A 17,483-nucleotide genomic window follows, 5' to 3' on the forward strand; every position below is an offset into this window, starting at 1 on the left:
ATCTCTGTGTGTGGAAACACACCCCCCTTTTCATACAGACTCAGTCTTCTACGTAATCCTTTGCTGTTTCTCCACCTAATGATCTGCACAACCACAAATGTCAGCATTTCTCTGCTCCTCACAGGAAACACGATCACGTACGCCGAGCTGCACCTGAAGCCCAAACCCAACAGCAGACCAGAGACTTCCTCTTCAGGTAGTGTATTTTAGATATTTTTGTTTGGTTACTAATTATAGGTTTAGTCTTTCCTATTATAGATTCAGTCTTTCCTATTGCCCAACAGTAAAACCCGGTATCAAGAGTCTTCACCTTCACTCTCTCATTAAAAAACTGATTTATCATTTCATCTGGTGGTTTTTTTTCTGCTGGGTTCTCAGGCAACACAATCTCCTTGTAAAAACAGTGTTGAGAGGCATTTCAAATCTCGTTTTAAAAATGCCTTTGTGTCCTCCATTGAAAATTTAGCAAAGCAAAGTAAAATTCCACAGTTTTTTACGAACCCTCCTGTAAGTGTCTCTGCAGGGAGAGTCCCAGGGACACACCTGGCTTTGGGAGCAGGTTAATCCCCAGCTCTCTGTGTGCTGGCAGTGCACTGATGATTTCCACCCTTCCTGTACTGAAGGACTTGCCTGCCAGGCAGGGTCAGGCCCCTGGAAAGAGGAACATTACAGCTTGTATCCCAGGCAGCCAGAGGATGGAGCAGTTGCTCATCTCACACGGGCAAGGTCAGGAAAAGAGAAGTTATGACAGTGCAACTCTGTCTGGTGGAACTGACACCCTGACCCCAAATTTCCTCGGGTTCTGCCTCTTCCTGAGGGTTTCACTCTCACGAGATGACGAATGCCAAGCAGCTGGAGAGATGCTTAGAGGGTGTTCCCTGTGCCATGGTGTCAGAATGGGGGCTTTGCCTTTTCTGTGCACTCAGGGAAGTGGCTTTGAGTGACAGGGCAGGCACGTGAGATCAGAGAGGATAAACACACCACAGAGCATCCCTGACACCACAGAGCACCCCTGACACCACAGAGCATCCCTGACGCCACAGAGCATCCCTGACACCAAAGTGCATCCCTGATATCTCAGACCACCCCTGACACCACAGACCACCCCGACACTTTCCCTGAACTGCTCTGCAGGGGTTTGCAGGGTGTGGGAGGGCAGGTGGGAGGAGGTAATGCTCAAGAAAAGTAACTCAAAGAGAGAATTCTTAATGGAATGACTGAAAACCACTTGCTCGGTCTGATGAAATATTTAGATTTCACTTTCACATATGCCAAATGGACACAGATTTTTAATAAGTAGAATATTCCTGCATTCCTCGAGCACCAGGCTGACTTTAGGCAGATGATTCCTCTGCTGTTTGCACAGAAGGAACTGGCCTACGTCCAGGCAGTGTTCATTTTAATAATGCCAAGACCTTAACCTGCCCTTCCTCCTGCCTCCCTCCAGGCTCCCCACACAGGTGCTCAGCCTGGTTTTACGTGGCGCTGGTCCTGGGAGCCCTCGTGCTCATCCTGCTCGGAATCACAGCCACACAAGCCAAGCAGTGTGAGTAGATCCTGCCAGCTGCTTCATCTCCTCCTCGCAGGAGTGGTTAAACCTCACGGGAGGGAAGAAAAATTCCCTCAGTATCGCACTAAAGGTGTCAGGTTGTAAACAAATATGGGAAATAAGAGACTGTTTCCAAGGGCCTGGAGTGACAGGACAAGGGGAATGGCTTCAAACTGAAAGAAGGTAGCTTTAGATTGGATATCAGGGAGAAATCCTTCCCTGGGAGGGTGGGCAGGCCCTGGCACAGGTTGCCCAGAGAAGCTGTGGCTGCCCCATCCCTGGCAGTGTCCCAGGCCAGGTTGGATGGGGCTCTGAGCAACCTGGGCTGGTGGAAGGTGTCCCTGCCCATGGCAGAGGGTTGGAATGAAATGGTCTTTAAGGTCCCTTCCAACCCAGGCCATCACATGAACATCTTTTTCTCACTCCTTGAGTTTGTACCAGGCAGTGTACACACACAGACACATCCTCACACTCACACTGCAGCACTGGGTACACAGGCTACATTTCCTTAGCCTGGTTGTTAACCATAATCACTCTTTCTCTCTCTCTTCAAGTTTTGAAGGGCAGAGCAGGAAAATCAGAGAGTTTGTCCCAGTATGGTCTGAACAGCACCAGCAATTGCATTTCTTCAGAGAAGACCTTCCCTGCAGTGCTCCTGAGATGGCTCATGGAGGAACTGTGTGAGGATGGACAGGGTGAGCCAAGTTACTCCTCCCACAGCATCCAGGACACGCTGTGTGCATGTTTCTGTTGTCTCTGCTCCCATTTCTCTGACCCCCTGCAGTTTATGGGAACTCACTGGTACCACCCAGGGAGCATCGTGTTCCTGCAGGGGAGTGATAACAGAATCTAAACCAACATTTTAATGGCAATAGTTTTTCTCCTCTTTACATTTCTTTCTGTCAGGAGCTGCTGTCAGAAATACCATATATTGTAGATCCTGCCCTTGGCCTGGAGAACACTTTCCAGACACGGATGGTTCACAAACAGGGGGAGGAATTCAGCTTTTCTATCCATTTGCAAGGGTCAGGCAGGGGAAGACCCTCCTGGTCTTCTTTTTCTCGGCAAATACCAATGTTTTTTTCTGAGGGCTGATCCTTTGCTGTTCCTTTGAATCACTAGAGGAAGCCAAGACAGAAGACACGGGAAATGTTCCTCCTACATGTTCTGCATGAAATGGGAAGCTGATCTGGGAACAGCAGCTTAACACTTAACACAGTTCCTTCTCCAGCCTTGTGGACAGTGGTTTGGACGTCATCTCATGTGCCTGGTCACATCATGTGTCAAATCCACCCCCTCCCACACATCCTGCCACATCCCACAGGGTCTCTTCACAAAGGGCTGAGTGTGGGAGGACAAAAAGTGTCTTTGCAGCCCTCCAGGTCCTCCCAGTGCTCTCCACTGGGCAGGTGCACCGGGAGGTGGAGAGGGAGCCCGGGGATGTGCCAGGGGAAGTGCAGATGTGCACGGCACCACGGCAAGGGAGTGGGAAGCTGAGGGAACAAGGGGCACTGGAGCCTTCAAACCTCTCTCCACACACAGGAAATGCACATTTGGGAGTGTGGGCTGGCAAATTTTGTAGCACATGAGCATAAAGTGCCACGAGGCAACTGGAACGAGTCACGGTGGGAGCTGATGGTCCCCTCTCTCCATCCACAGCAACAACGTGTGAGCTCTGTCCCCCCGGGTGGCAGCTGCACAGGGGCAGATGTTACTACTTCTCTGAGGAGGCTAGCAGCTGGGATGACAGCCAGAAAAAGTGCCTGGCCAGGAAATCCCAGCTTCTTGTCGTTGAAGATGAAATCGAGATGGTGAGTCTTGCAGCAGCCCTGGAAACACAACAGGCATCTGCCTTAGCCAAACATTTCTCCAAGAGAAAAGGTATCAGATGTCAGGTGTACATGCAAGAACCCCACCAAGGGCAAAGCATCTGTCTCTCCATCGACAGGAACTTGTTTTGGGAGTGTCAACAGAGTAGAGCTGAAGAGGAGAAGCACAAGAGATGCCAAGCATGGAAGCCAGAGTAGTTTTGACTGGGAGGAGGAAATGCTGGGGGTTTTCACCCATTTCTGTTGCTTGGCTTTGGGAAGAGAGGTCTGATTCAAGCACTAAATGGAAATTCAAGCAGCCAAACCTCCTTCTGCTTTTCCTTTGGGAAAAGTATAGCAAGGTACCAGCAAAGAGTTCTGAGAAACTCACGATTCCCTGAGGAACAGGTCTTTTACCTTAAAGAGCAGGATTTGCAATCTGTCTCATTAGGGTGAGAGGCATCACTGCCTTTTTGCCTGTTGTTTGAGAGCTGTCAGGAAGCTCATCAGCCTGAATTAAAACCGTGGCTGAGCACGAGTGTATGGGCTGTTGTAATGGGTTGCTTTCCAGTGGCTGGATCCCTGCCCTTGCTCTCCATGTGAGGGACTAAAAGCTGTGCCTGAGACAGGACAGGGACCTGGACACAGCAGGAAAGCTCTTCTGTGGGTTAACAGGCTTCTACTCTTTCCACAGGAATTTATAGACAATAAAGAGAAAGATCCCAAATATATCTGGATCGGGTTGAGGGCTCGAGACAAGAAGAAACAGTGGAGTTCAGTTGGAGATCACAGAGTACAAACAAACAGGTGATGATTTCGGAGGGGGGGGGGTTGCCTTTGGCAATAGCAAAGGTATGGTATCTCTGCTTGGAAATTCCCAAAGCACAGATGGAATCCTGCAGCCTCAGACACGTGTTCAGAGTCTATTCCACAGCCAGTTCCAGGTCAGCTGGTTCCTGTCGGGCACTTCTGGAAATGTTTTCTGCTTCCAAGAACAAGCCCAGACACAGCTCATGTATATATGAATGCTGAGAGACTTTATTACACACTTCTTCTGCTGAAATCTCTGCCAACAAACTCCCTCACTTGACAGTCCATGTGCTGCCTGTCCCATGGGGGGGTGCTGGGATCTGTGCAGCCCAAGGGTCCTTCAGCACTGTGGCTGCACGTGGAGCTTTCCTCCTCCTCCTCCTCCTCCTCCTCCTCCTCACCCTCGTGCTCCCGAGTATCCATCCCTCACAGCCAGGAGACCCTGCTGGGGCTGCCCACCTCACCTATTCCTGGCTGCTGTGCTCCAGGCTGGCTCCCAAAAGGGCATCACCCGGCCCCCTCACTGGCCATTCCACCGGTGTTTTTAACCAGCATTTTGAATTTAGTGCTGAGTCCAAACCCGACAACTCACTGCGTTCCTTTTGCTCCCTCAGCAGGACAGATCTAAGGAGAGCTGAGGCTGACAAGAGCTGTGCTGTTTACAGAAGGAAAAATGTGATCCAAGCAGACAACTGCCAGACCTTAAAGAAGTGGATCTGTAAGAAGAACGCAACTTTGCTGGAGCTCTGAGCCAAATTTCCAGACAACAGGCAGAGCTTTCTGTCAGAAGACCCATTTTACTGAATAACCAACTTGTGATGTAAATAATTTTAAGGAGACTTGCGTGGAATTTTGCTGTCCTGTGCTCCTTAAGAAGTCAGAAGTTGCCAGGTGTCAGCGATGAAAGGTCACGGGACTGCAAGTTGGCACCTCTGGATTTTGGGGCTGCTGAGCCTTCCCATGGACAGACTTTGGAAGCAGCTGCCTGAGGGGAAGGATGAGGATGAGCACTGTGCAGGTGAACTGTGTGATGTGCAGGAAAAGTGGCATCTGCAGGGGCTGAAGAGTGTGCTGGATCCCGCTGCTGTCACACACCTCCCTCACGACTTGCTATTTGGGTTTCAGTATTTCAGTACTTTCTGTAGTTTGTTTTGTTGTGTTTGTTTGGGGGTTTTTTGGGTGTTTTTGTTGTTGTTTTGTTTTGTTTTTGTTTTCCTTAGAGCCTTGTGGCTCACAGAAGCCAATCAAGAGCTGGAAAAAATACATTTACTGGACAGTACCTTATTGAGAGCTGCTACCCAGCTGCTGTGTGCAGATAGCAGACCAAACACGAAGTGACTTGCAGCACTTGTCGTTAATAAGCTGATTGCTCCCATCTTCTTCTGATGCTGAACCTTTGAACCTGAAAGCAAACTCTTACCTAGGGAAGGGGCTTAGATTCAGAGACAACTTTGTAGAGCAAAGAAATAAAGAGGATAACCTGCCTCTCCACCTATATTTTGTCCCTTTACATTGCAAATTCTTTCACGTGGAACCACAGTTTCTGCCTGGAAGGTATGATGAGGTGGTGAAATTAATGCCTGTGAGTGCACTCAGTAAATGAATTACTTAGGCATTGAATGGATAAACACTATTTCTAGGTCTAGAATACAAAAGTGCTATGAGCAGTCTGACTTAGTGCCTCTATCACATCTATTTATTGAGTATCTTTTCAGGACTATTGCACACACCATATCCCTCAGAGCCAGGTTAATTTAAAACCATTGCAGAATAACACCCTCCCAACACAATATATAAGTTAATATCCAAAGATTATGTAAGTTAATATACGAAGATTATTGAGCTTTTCACACTGTAGAGTCCTGTTACTGTGCCTATAAAGAATACAAGCAATTAAAAAAAGTGTAGTTCAGCAAAATTAGTGATTATATATTAATAAACATCTTAGAGTCACAAGTTAGTGACAATATGCATACTGCTATAGTGAAGTCCTATTGTCACAGAAAATAAGGAAGGTGAACTTCTCATTCTTCCTTCTCTGGAAACACTGATTATCCAACCAGAAATGCACCACTTGCTTGGAAGCCTCCTACTCTGACAGGCATAGGACAGGAGGAAACCACAGAGAAACTTCCTTTGCTGTTAATTCTCTTTTTCTCTTCTCCTGATTTTGCCTATTTCCACTGAGAACTATTTCTAACTTTATACATTAATGCCTGCAGCTTCACTGTTACTTTTCCAGTTCAAACTCTGTAACCCCACATCAGAGCAGATCCTCAGGTAATCAGCACAATCACTGGGATTTAACAAGGCTAACGTGAAATAACATTAACAAAACATTGAATACAACGCAGAGTCACACAAGATGCTTCCCACCGAACTGGGAGAGGGAAACCTGCTGTGATCCTGTCTAAAACAACTGTGCTTATTCCTGCAGTCCCCTGTCTGTGAGAGGCACTGACAGACCTTCAGACAGTCCCACTTCACCCCCAAATCCCTGCACACAGAGGGAAAAGCAGAATAAGAGCGTCCAGATGCACATCAAAAAGGAAAAAAACCAGCAGCTGCTCCTCCAAAGGAAGGGTTAATGGAAGAAATACTGATGACACAACAAGAAGAAACAGGCTGGGCAGTAGCTAGAAAAGTGGGGCAAGGAAATGACTTATCAAGGTGCTGGAGCGAACCTTTGAAATGGTATCTTTAAATCCAGAGGCTTCCTCCACAGGTGGAGAATTCTGGCTACCAGAATAGTCATTCACCTCCAGGCAGGAGCTGGGACACGTTCCCAGGCCCCAGAGTATTGACACAGCCTGTGCAGACACCACATCAGAGACAGGTGACAATGTCAGGGGGCGGCTTCCCCCACCTTCATCGTGCTGAGTTAATGGTCAAGCTACAGACCCATTTCCTGGTTAAATAACATCCAGAGGCTGAGGCTCCTTTCGACTCAAGATAGGCACAATTTCCAGAGCCCTTTACCTCAAAGCTGTGAGGGAGAAAGAAAGACATGATTACTTTGATTCCCACTGTCAAATATTGGGACAGAGCAGAGGCAACTGTGGGTTCTCTTGAACAAAGCCTGATTTGCCACAGGCAAGGCATCCCAGAAGGAGGATGACAGCTTGTGTTTGAAGAGAACACCACAGGGGTTTTCTTTTTTTTAATGGGACTCTGTGCCCAGAATACAAAATGTAGGACCTGTAGTACTCCTGAATCTTGTCTAGTGGTCACTTAAGAAACTTAGGTTTCCCTTTCTCAAGGATGCTGTGCTATCAAGACTGGTGCCAGCTTTATCTTCCACATCCTCCTAGACAGCTAAAATGTTCCAGCAGAAGGTGTGAAAGAAATCTCTCTCTCATTTCTCTCTTCCTCAGAAGAGAATGGGGCACTGTGGTTCAGGGGGTGGTGGAAATCAGGAAGTGAACCTCAGTTCCCACGCTGTAGATGCCCCTGTATAAGAGGTGAGGGACTCCTTCACCAACTCTGTTAGAAAACAAAGTGCTAAAATGTTCTGTGGATAGGGCCAGCCCAACAAGAATGGTCTCTGGAAAAGCCAAGGGACAAACCCTCATGACTGTAACAACATCTGAGCTTACACACATCGAGGTGTTCGCCCTCCTTGAAGACAGGAAGGGCAGGGTGAGGCAAAGCACTGAGGTCTAAGAATGGGAAGAACTTCATCACTGATAATGAAAGCATCTGTGGATGCTTGTGTTGCAGGCAGGGGATCAAACAAGTGGGAAGGAGTTCCAGTGGGAGGAACAAACTGCCCCACAGCTGACACTGGTGGGACAACAACACAGGGCCATGACCACACAGCAGCTCCTGCAACATAAACTCACAGCTTCTCCTTTCCCTCCAGCAGCCTTTTTTGTAGGAACATTCTATAAGAAGTGTGAAAACATCTCCTAGAAGTCTCCCAAATCTCTTTGCTGTAAACCTCATCCAGGTTACATGGGGGTCTGTACTTTTGCAAAATATATGCTATAAGGAGGAATTTGTGTTATTGTAACCCTCTATTCCTCCACTGGTTGCTTTGGTATCTTGGTGGTCTCTTGATTTACGTTTCACTTTGCCATGAGCTCCTGTCTTATGTTCCTTCTGAACGCTACAAATTTATCTCCTTTTACCCCTCACACTTGTATCGATGCCACGTGAAATCTTTATTGTATTCCATTCTCTCTCAGTAATCATCCCTCCTACATAACTATAGATATTTCCTTCAAGGCACTGTCTGTATCTGTATTAGTTATCTTTTCTTACTCCCCTATAATCTAGTACCACCAGCAAAATCTCTCAACATCAACTTACAGTTCATTGTCTAATGCTTTTCCATTTACCCAAAAGAACTCTTCGTTTCTTTTATAGAGTCCAATCCATGGGTCTTGCTTTGTTATCTTCATCATAAAACTCTGTAGGAATAAACTCATATGAGAAAAGAAGTTCATGCTATGAAAACACAGCCCTTGTTTTGCTTTCTAGCCCTGGATCAATCTTGCCTTTGTCTCTGAAGAAATAATATTAAAACCTAAATGTACAGAGTACTGGTGCCTGTGACACGGTTGACTGACCTAGAGAGAGGCTGTTTTAAAATATCAAGGTCTGCCATCAAGGTTTTTTACAGATATGGAGGAATATAATCCCCTAGATTTTGTGCAGGGTGGAATCTTTCCTAATACTGTAGTATAATACAGAAAGAGATGCTCCAAACTGTGGTTAGGATATCTCCTAACTCGTGTGTCATTAACCTATCTTGCTATCATAAAACAGTTAATTAGAGAAAAATGAGTTGCAACAGTATTTACCCTGAAAATTGCCTTCAACTTGAGTACTTGTAGCTGAGAGCAGCACCAGATCTAACTCAGATGAGCCCTGAGGCATTTTTAAAAATCAACTGATGAAAGTGACTTTGTGTTTTCAGGGAGAGAAGGCAGGAAGTTTTCTGCAAGCTGTGACCCTGAACAGCTCTCTTCAGGAAGTGAGGGACTCCCTGAAAAGGCTGAAATCAGGACACCCCTTTTATTCCCTTACCAGCTCCTGCTGGTTCCCGATCACCAGGAGGGAAGCGTTGTGCAAAGAGCAGTGGCTCTGGCTGGAGTTCCAGGTGGCTTCACTCTCCGACAGGTAGTAGCATTTCCTCTGGAAATACAGCCAGCCTGGTGGGCAGACTTCCAGGCAAGGGCAGACAGGAAAATCTTTGGCTGAAGAAAGGTTTACTGGGAAAAGAAAAAAAAACAAGCTACCTATTTCTTCCAACAGGAAAAGGTCTCCAGAGTGTTTTATTTTGCTTCCTGACTGCATCATCCCAAATGATCTCAGTCTAATCATAGGATTATTAGCTCTGCCCAGCAGAAATAATTATTGCAAATAATTAAATACTCTGGATCCAGCACCCTTCTCTTCTCTTCTCCAGGCTGAAAATATCATGGAACATCTATTTAATTTAGAAATAAGGTGAGTTCTGAATAAAACCACTTAAGGTTTTGATGGACTTCTGACAACCTAAAACTCAGGGAATTTCTATTGCTAATTATCTTTTCTTTTAAAATGACTTACCAAACTGAATACAGGAAACCAAAACGACTGCAGCAGTAAGGACTCCAGCCACCACTCGCCAGAACCAGATATTGGAGAATAGACCTGAGAAAATAAATGTCAGGATTTAAAAAAAAACAAAATAAAACAAAAAACCCACAAGCAGTTTACAGAGGAGTAGAGCCCCGGACCCATAGAACTGTTCCAAGAGTGAAAGTAGTTCCCTGTGGACAGCAGGCTGGGAGCAGAGCTGAAGGATAGGAAGTCTGTGACATAGAATCATAGAATTAACTGGGTTGGAAGAGACCTCCGAGATCATCAAGTCCAACCCTTGATCCAACCCCACTGTGATTACCAGATCATGGCACTCAGTGCCACATCCAGCCTCGTCTTAAAAACCTCCACTGACAGTGAATCCACCACCTCCTTGGGCAGGCCATTCCAGTGCCTGATCACTCTCTCTGTAAAGAACTTCCTTCTAATTTAGAACAACAAGAATTCCGAGTTACTTTTAATTACGTCATCCAGAACTTGACCTTATAGGGAGGTAGCTCCTGACACTCCCAAGTCATCAAAAAAAGAAAGAAATGAGCATGGGACAAAAGAGGGTGGACAGTAAGTTTGCTATTGACCTCATGCCTAAACGTGGCATGGATAAGTGAAACAGGACAAGTCTTCAGCTCTGCAGCTGCAGTGAAACATCCCGCCTTATCCCAAAGCTTTTCAGGGTTTCCTTTTCTTCCCCGTTCCCTTCCAGGCTTTTGGAGGTGGGAAGGACACAGCAAGCTGCCCCTGCCCTGCCTTACATCCAACTCTGCAGGCGGCAGAGGGCGACGAGGTGTCCCCGAGCGGCTCCCAAGGCAGGGTGGCCTCTCGCTGCCAGCACAGGGGTTTTCCAGCCACCACCACGCCGCAGGGCAGCAGCCAGGGCGCTCCAGCCCGGGCACCGGCAGGAGAGGGAGCATCCTCGCCCCGGGACCGGCAGGAGAGGGAGCATCCTCGCCCCGGGACCGGCGGCTGCACCGCTGCTCATCCCCGACGGCGCAGCCGCTCCTCGGCGGGGTGTCCCGGCTCTAACCATGGGATCGCAGCCCGGCCCCTCTCCCTGCGCCCCGTCACCTTTGCAGGATCCCGTCCCAGGCTCCTCGGAGCCGCAGCGCCCTCGGCATCCCATGGGTGCGGAGATCACGGGGCCGGAACCGCCCGAGCGTCCGGGGTGGGAGCGGCTGGTCGGGACCCGCTGCCCTCTGTCCTGGTCCTGGTCCAGGTCCCGAGGGTGGGGGCAGCCAGTCGGGATCCGCTGCCCTCTGTCCTGGTCCTGGTCCTGGTCCAGGTCCAGGTCCCGGCTCCGAGGGTGGGAGCAGCCGGCCGGGATGCGCTTCCCTCCATCCCGGGATGCGCCGTCCTTCCTCTCCGATTGCGTCATGGTCACGATGCTTTGTTCCTGAATAATAACTCTGGGATTCCCCTGAAATAGGAAACGGGGAGTAGTTTTTTTTTGATTTTGGTGTGGGCTTTTTTGTTGTTGGTGGGGGTTTTTTTGTTTGTTTGTTTGTTTTTGGGTTTTTTTCTCTTTAAGAAGAACTTGGCACCCAGCAGGTCTTGCCGCGGTTCTCTTCTGACATCAGCGAATTCCAGGACCTGACGCAAAGGCCCAAAGCTCTTCTTGGTTTTATCAGTTTATTCAATGTTTATTTATTTATTTTCTTCTCTTATACGGAGGAGGAGAGTAAAATGAAGTGTTTAAACGCTGATCGCCTAAAACTTGAGCTCTTTGGAAAACACGGCCAGTGATCTGCCTCTCCCAGGGGAGTGTAAAGCCCCTGATGATACTGACTTTCCAGCCGTGGGGATGAAGAAGTTATTGTGAATTTTAATCACATCATCCAGAACTTAACCTAATAGCAAAGTAGTTCCTGACACTCCAAAGTGATCAAAAAAAAAAAAAAAAAAAAAAAAAAAAAAAAAAAAGAGCGTGTGACAGAAGCTGCATTGCTTTTAAGTGCAGACATTTCATTCGGTGTGTTTTGCACAATTAACTGCTTTATTTACAGCAGATCTTGGCTGTGTTGCACGCTCAAGCAGCCAGAGGGGCACAGCTCTCTTCGAGTCATCGTGCGGGCTCTGTGCAAGGCTGGTGAGGAATTCAGCCAACGGTTTATCCAAAATGAGCATCCTCCTGCACCTGGGGAAGAAACCTCAAACAGAGAAGCGTGTGTGCTTTCACAGCTGTCTCCAGTTACTCTGAATGGACTCTGTGCAGTGGTCAGAAAATTACCTCCAGGTGTTTGTATTTACAGATAATAAAGAGTTTGAGCAGTGGTCAGTTGGTGAAAATTGTCTCCAGGTGTTTGTATTTGCATGATAAACAATGAAGAGCCATATCAGCTTAATACCTCCATGAATATAGTTTGAGTTGCAGCTGATTTTATCCTTTGTCTGCAGCAGGTGCTCATTTAAGCAGCTGATTGGGAGGGCTGGGTTGTCCACCATGCCTGGGGTGGCACTTGAGAAGAAATAGAAAGGCAAAAGGGTGAAGAATAATCCAACAGTTTTGTGCAGCAAGGCATAGATCTTGGTGGCTTCGTGGAGGTTCCTGGGAGAGGCAGGAGGTGATGGCTCCAGGGAGCACAAGCTGCAGACACTTCAAAGTGTTTGACAAGACACGAATCCAGAGGGGCAGAGACTGAGAGTGGGGTGTGGAATCAGGGCAGCAGAGAGGTCCAGCATGCAGTGGGATATGAATGTCTGCACAGCTGGTATTCTAAGAACAGGTTATTCAGCATTTACTCACTGGGAAGGAGTGGCTTTCTCTCTTACCATTCAATCCTGCCTCTCTCTGAGGTCAAAAATAGCACTGTGGCTTCTAACCACAGAGCGTTCACCAGTGAGTGCTCTTTCCCTTCTCACCCACTGCTACAGAAGATCATTTTTGGCAGCTGCAGGCAGCTCTCCAGGCTGGCAGAAACCCCTGGGAACCCATCACATACTCAGTTGTGAATCATTTCATTCTCTGAAAGTACTATAGTTATTAACCCCAGATGCTTTTAACTGAGACGCTCCTTCTTTACTTTCCCTGATCCGTCTGCCTGAGAGACCCACAGGCATTTTCTCAAGTGAAGATTAATAAACAAGATAGGAATTTCTTAAAGGAAAAAAAGGCAAAAAGACAAAATTAGCCCCCCAGTTGAATCACATGAAAATTACTTTAAAATATTGCCACGATGTAGGGAGAAAGATGGAAACATTCTGAGTAAAGAATGTGGCATTTTGTAGCAGGGGTCTCAAGGGACAGATTCAAAAAGTTAAAGATGGATTCTTGTGATGCTGCCTCCTGCTTCCTGCTGCCACAAATAATATTATTTATCACTTACTAGTCATAGAATCATGAAATGGTAGAATGAGCAATAAAATATCTCTGAAGGTCCCTGAGACAATGTGCATACAAAGGGAGTTGGGATGATCTAGAAAATCCTCACACATGCAACACAGCTTCCTGGCTCCCACTTATCTGCATTTCAGTGCATCAGACTGCTGCCTCCTCACCCTAGAGGTAAATTAGGGGGGAAATATCTCTTTCATTGAGGAAGGATCAAAATTCCGTGTTCTTCTCCTCTCTCAGAGAGCTCCTGTGCTGTCAGAGGGGAGATTCAGGTTGTGACTGTGCCCGAGATGGGCATTTACACAGCCAGACAGCAAGAAAAGTGACTGAAAAGCATCCAGACCTTGCAGTGTTGTGCGAGAGCCTCGTGACTCCCAACTTAAAAACTCGTTGCTGCAAGCCCCATCCAACCTGGTCTGGAACACTTCCAGAGCTGGGGCAGCCACAGCTTCTCTGGACAAGCTAATTTACCCTGCTCTTGGTTGGCTTTGTCAGTTCATCTCCATCCCCCTCCTCAGCCTACAGAAGAACTACCAGTGAGTTCTCCAAGGCTTTAGTCAGACCTTGAGGGATTTGTACCCCAAACAAGACATTGATTTCTGATAGGATTGTTATTTACTTGTTCATAGCACTTGTGTGTTGTTATTATTGAGTAGAAGACATAGCTGTCATCCTCCAGAAATGACATTCTTAGCACTGAAGATGACTTGAGGGAGGACAGGAACAAGAAGGGAGGGTTGATACATGGAAGGTAAAGCATTACAGTGTTGTAACAACAATATTATTGAATTCTTGAAATGATAATAATATTATTGAATTCTTGAAATAATAATAATATTATTGAATTCTTGAAAACAATATTAGTAAGCTGAATAAAAGGAGAAAAATGCCAGAAATGAGCATGACAGGGAGGTTAAGGTGGAAACCTCAGATGATATAAAGATGTTTAATTACCTGTATCTCCAGAACCTGATGATCTGGTCATAATGAAGATTAGTAGCTGTACTCTCTGTAAGTGTTATCTTCCAGTAATCTCCCCATATTCCTTTATAGATAATACCTGTTCCACCACAGAGCAACCACCGTGTTCAGCACCTTGAAAAGCCACTCACCATGTGAAGCCTTTGCAGCCACAAACCAAAAAAAAAAACACAAAAGGTTCCGAAAAGCCCGGCTGTGGATTTCACCCGCTGAGTTTGGTGTTCCCTGCGCAGGGAGCAGTGCCAGGTGTTTCTCCCCAGGGTGTCTGCAGGCTGTGCCTCTGCTCCAGGAAGCTTTCAGGGGGCCAGCACTGAAGGGAGGCTGTGCAGTCTCCTCGTCAGCCAGAGGTGCTGGTGCTGATAGGTCCTTTCTCAACCAAAGAAGAGGGGAGGGAAGAGCATGTGCACCCACAGAGCTCACCTGGGACTTTTGGAGTGGTGGCTCACCCTGCCATGAGCTCCACAGAGCTTCTCACCCTCCTCTCCTGTCCAGCATCCTGTGCATGTGCCTTAGGGCTGCAGCTGGAGGAGCAGAGCACCTTCCCCCACAGGCAGGAGTAACACCTGGGCTGCTCAGCCCCCCGTTATGAACCCACACTGCCCTCAGAATTTACCCACAGGGAGGAAGAACATGTTTCTGAACTGCACAATCCCCACATTCCTCACAACACAGCAAGTGTCTGAAGCTTTGGAAACTCAAGACACTGATACCCGAATCACTTCCCAGCAAAGGCGGCCACAGGGAGGCCATGAATTATATTTACTGATGTTTCTTGGATTTAACCCTCTATCATCAGAAGATGAATTATGTTAAAGTTCTCATTCTGTGTGTGTGACCGGAAAAAGCAAGCAGTTCCTCCTGAAGGTTAGGCAGGGGAGGGAGCTCTGAGTCACCCAGTGCAGAGTGTCCTTCTAAGAGCAGCAGAGAGAAGAAAGGGGAGAGCAAGAATGGCAGAAAATATTTGCACTGACTTGAACCCGCCTGAGCCAGCCAGACCCAGAGTACAGCAGGTCACTGATGTCCAAGGTAGGTCACTCGGTGTGCACTGAGCTGTCTTTGCAGTCTTCAGTTCGTCTCCCACATCTTCTGAAGGAGTGCCATGTAGCACCAAAGCCCCAAAGGGCACAAGGGAAACGTGAGGGTCAGTGCTGGGAAAAATGGGCAGGTGGGGTGTCCAGGTAAGGCTGGGATTGTGATGATGTCTGCTTTTCATTTGTTTAGGTGCAAGTGCGAGGGAGAGTCTCTCCTGTGATATTAGGAGTAGTTTTTATCAATTTTGGAGACTGTTGCCCAGTTGAACATCCACTGGCCCTGAGCCAGGCCAGTTCTCCCCCAGCACACTCTGATTCCTGCAGCAGAGGGCCCAGGGTTGAGTGTCTCCTGTTGCTGGTGTTTGCAGCAGTCTCAGGCACAGGCTGTTTGTGCTCCCTGAGCACAGCAGGCATTGCCTTGGGGCTTTTCCCCCTGGCTCTGCCTGTGCAAACTACTTGTTGAGTGCATCAGGTGTAAAATGTTTCATGGAAAGGTTGAGTTTGATCTAGTATAAAAGACCTTGGAAAATTCTCACCTCTGTTTCAGCTTTCCTTAATGTCCTAAAAACTGTTGCATAAACCTTTGCACCGGTTTTGCTACTTCTGCATAGCATTACTTCCTAAAATAACAGACTTCATGCATTGTGTCGCTCTATTTGTGTTTCTCTTTTCCTTCCATTTCTTTTAATCTACCTATCTCTTTGGCAGAAATGATTTTCTGCCATTCTGTGCTTGTCTTCTGCAGAAAATGTGAACCCTGCTTGTCTGTTTCCAATTGGAGTAGGTGATGTGAAAAGGTCACTTCCAGCCTAAAGCTGGAAATTCCTAAAAATTCCATGGCTGCATGGTCAGGACGGCAGAGCTGATTTTCACAGATCTCCTCTGGAGCATTCTTTTGATTTTCTTACTTTGAATTCCCATTAGATCGGTTGCCTTTTAGTTCCTGGGTGCCAAAATACCTTTAAGATTGAGGTAACAAAACAGCATCAGCAGTGCAGCTATCTCCCACCTCATGTCCCTTGGAACTGGTTAATATATCCCTGTTTTATGGGATGCCTTCCAGTTCATGTGTCTCCTCACGAAGAACTGCTCTGAAATGGGAGATCCACCCAGTTTTTACTCAGTCAACCCTGATACAAAGGATTAATTCAGCTTCTCTACTCTGACCTTATATTCTCAATGTTTCCTGGCCCTTTTTATCTTCTCTTTCATAGGCCCCCTCTCCTTGGGGCAGCTCCCCTCTCTTACCACACCCACACTCTAGCTGTGTTAACACAATCTTCTCCTATGATGCCTCTCTTCCTTGTAACCTGTTCCTCGAGCACATTCCATCTTGGGATGCTGTTCAGCTCCCCAGGTGTCCAGAGCTGTCTGGGAAGCACCAGGATATTCAGCCTGGCTTCAGCAGGCAAACCTGGAAAGCCTGAGATTCCCAGGGTGAGCCTGGCAAGGGCATCTTGGAACGAAGAGGAAGGGGCTTTTTTTCCAACCATTTTCCAGCCATTCCCCTGATCTTTATTTTTCTTGTCTACCTGTAGGTAAAAGCTGCTGCTCCAGAACACGTGTTAGTGTCGTAGTTGCTGTACTGATCGCGATGAACCTTCTCCAGTTCATAGTCCTGTGTCGGATAATCATGCGTAAGTTCTGCTCTAAATGCAGTAACAGCAATTAACTGGTGACTCTCGCTCCCTGACTGATGCCCAGGTCATGACATCCAAAGCCAGTGTCGACAGAAGGACAGGTGGAAGGCAAAGGGACCCATTTTTTAGCCAGTGGTGGCTGTAAGAATATAAATCTGTGATAGAGTCGAGGGTTTTGAAAGTATAAAATTCCAAAAGAAAAAGAAGCCAAAACCCAGTTGAAAACCTGACAATATTCAAACAATGCAGAATTTATTAAACAAACATTTTAAAGAAACAAAGTCAGGATTAGGTAATACCTGTTAATATTATGATTGCAATCCATGAGAATATTTCAAGTTGATGATATTGTATCATCTCACCAAGATGTCCATAACACCACATATCTTAGAATAATTATGAATAAAAGCTATTTTGAAAGAAGAAACTCAGTCACAGCTTATGAGAATTTGTTTTCACCTTCAAGGAATAAGTTTGAGATTCTATATATGGCTGCTGATTTTTTTCCATCCTTGGATAGCTGAACAAGCTTGAGAGGCTTCCACAAGCGCTCACAACTGAGGAAGGTTTTTAAAACCCCCCAGGAACTCTGCTGTCCCATCCTGGCCTGGGGGAGCAGCACTGCTGGAGCAGCTTGCAGAGGGGCACAGGAGGGCTCTGCCCCAATGTGTGCCTGGGGCTGTTTGGGGCAGGAGCAGAGGGTGCCCACAGCTCCAGGCTGGCTGGGAATGGCTGAGCCAAGGGTGC

The 17,483-nt window shown here is 47.1% G+C and overlaps 2 protein-coding genes across 3 annotated transcripts in view; one reads left to right on the forward strand and one right to left on the reverse strand.

The window, feature by feature from the left end:
- LOC114067089 (killer cell lectin-like receptor subfamily F member 1) overlaps window positions 1–5,105 on the forward strand; it is an 11,121-nt gene extending 6,016 nt beyond the window's left edge. Inside the window, exons 3-7 of one of the 2 annotated variants that reach the window (XM_027902281.1) lie at window positions 1,448–1,546; window positions 2,104–2,244; window positions 3,209–3,360; window positions 4,052–4,164; window positions 4,782–5,105. In XM_027902281.1, coding sequence (XP_027758082.1) covers window positions 1,448–1,546; window positions 2,104–2,244; window positions 3,209–3,360; window positions 4,052–4,164; window positions 4,782–4,917 — 641 coding nt within the window. In that variant the 3' untranslated portion in view covers window positions 4,918–5,105. Of the gene's footprint in view, window positions 1–32; window positions 197–1,447; window positions 1,598–2,103; window positions 2,245–3,208; window positions 3,361–4,051; window positions 4,165–4,781 lie in introns of those variants that run through there. The other variant, XR_003573316.1, reaches the window with a different exon arrangement.
- A 1,352-nt stretch (window positions 5,106–6,457) lies between these two features.
- LOC114067077 (C-type lectin domain family 2 member B-like) lies at window positions 6,458–11,128 on the reverse strand. The gene is made up of 5 exons (XM_027902267.1): window positions 10,822–11,128; window positions 9,724–9,822; window positions 9,199–9,335; window positions 8,479–8,579; window positions 6,458–7,153 (listed from the first exon to the last, which is right to left on the reverse strand). The coding sequence occupies exons 1-5, from the start codon at window positions 11,126–11,128 to the stop codon at window positions 7,036–7,038; spliced, it is 762 nt and encodes a 253-aa protein (XP_027758068.1). The 3' UTR covers window positions 6,458–7,035.
- Window positions 11,129–17,483: the final 6,355 nt, after the last annotated feature.

Source organism: Empidonax traillii, unplaced genomic scaffold, assembly GCF_003031625.1.
Source record: "Empidonax traillii isolate 1590-97213 ecotype Southwest subspecies unplaced genomic scaffold, ASM303162v1 scaffold859:size262776, whole genome shotgun sequence".
Classification (NCBI taxonomy): domain Eukaryota; kingdom Metazoa; phylum Chordata; class Aves; order Passeriformes; family Tyrannidae; genus Empidonax; species Empidonax traillii.

Excerpts from the sequence above, each read along its gene's own strand:
- LOC114067077 (XM_027902267.1), bottom strand. The coding sequence starts at position 11,128 with ATGACGCAATCGGAGAGGAAGGACGGCGCATCCCGGGATGGAGGGAAG. Across the intron at positions 9,823-10,821 it reads TGGGACGGGATCCTGCAAAG|CATTTATTTTCTCAGGTCTA; the intron begins GTGACGGGGCGC and ends TTTAAATCCTGA. Across the intron at positions 9,336-9,723 it reads GGTTTCCTGTATTCAGTTTG|TCTGCCCACCAGGCTGGCTG; the intron begins GTAAGTCATTTT and ends CTTGCCTGGAAG.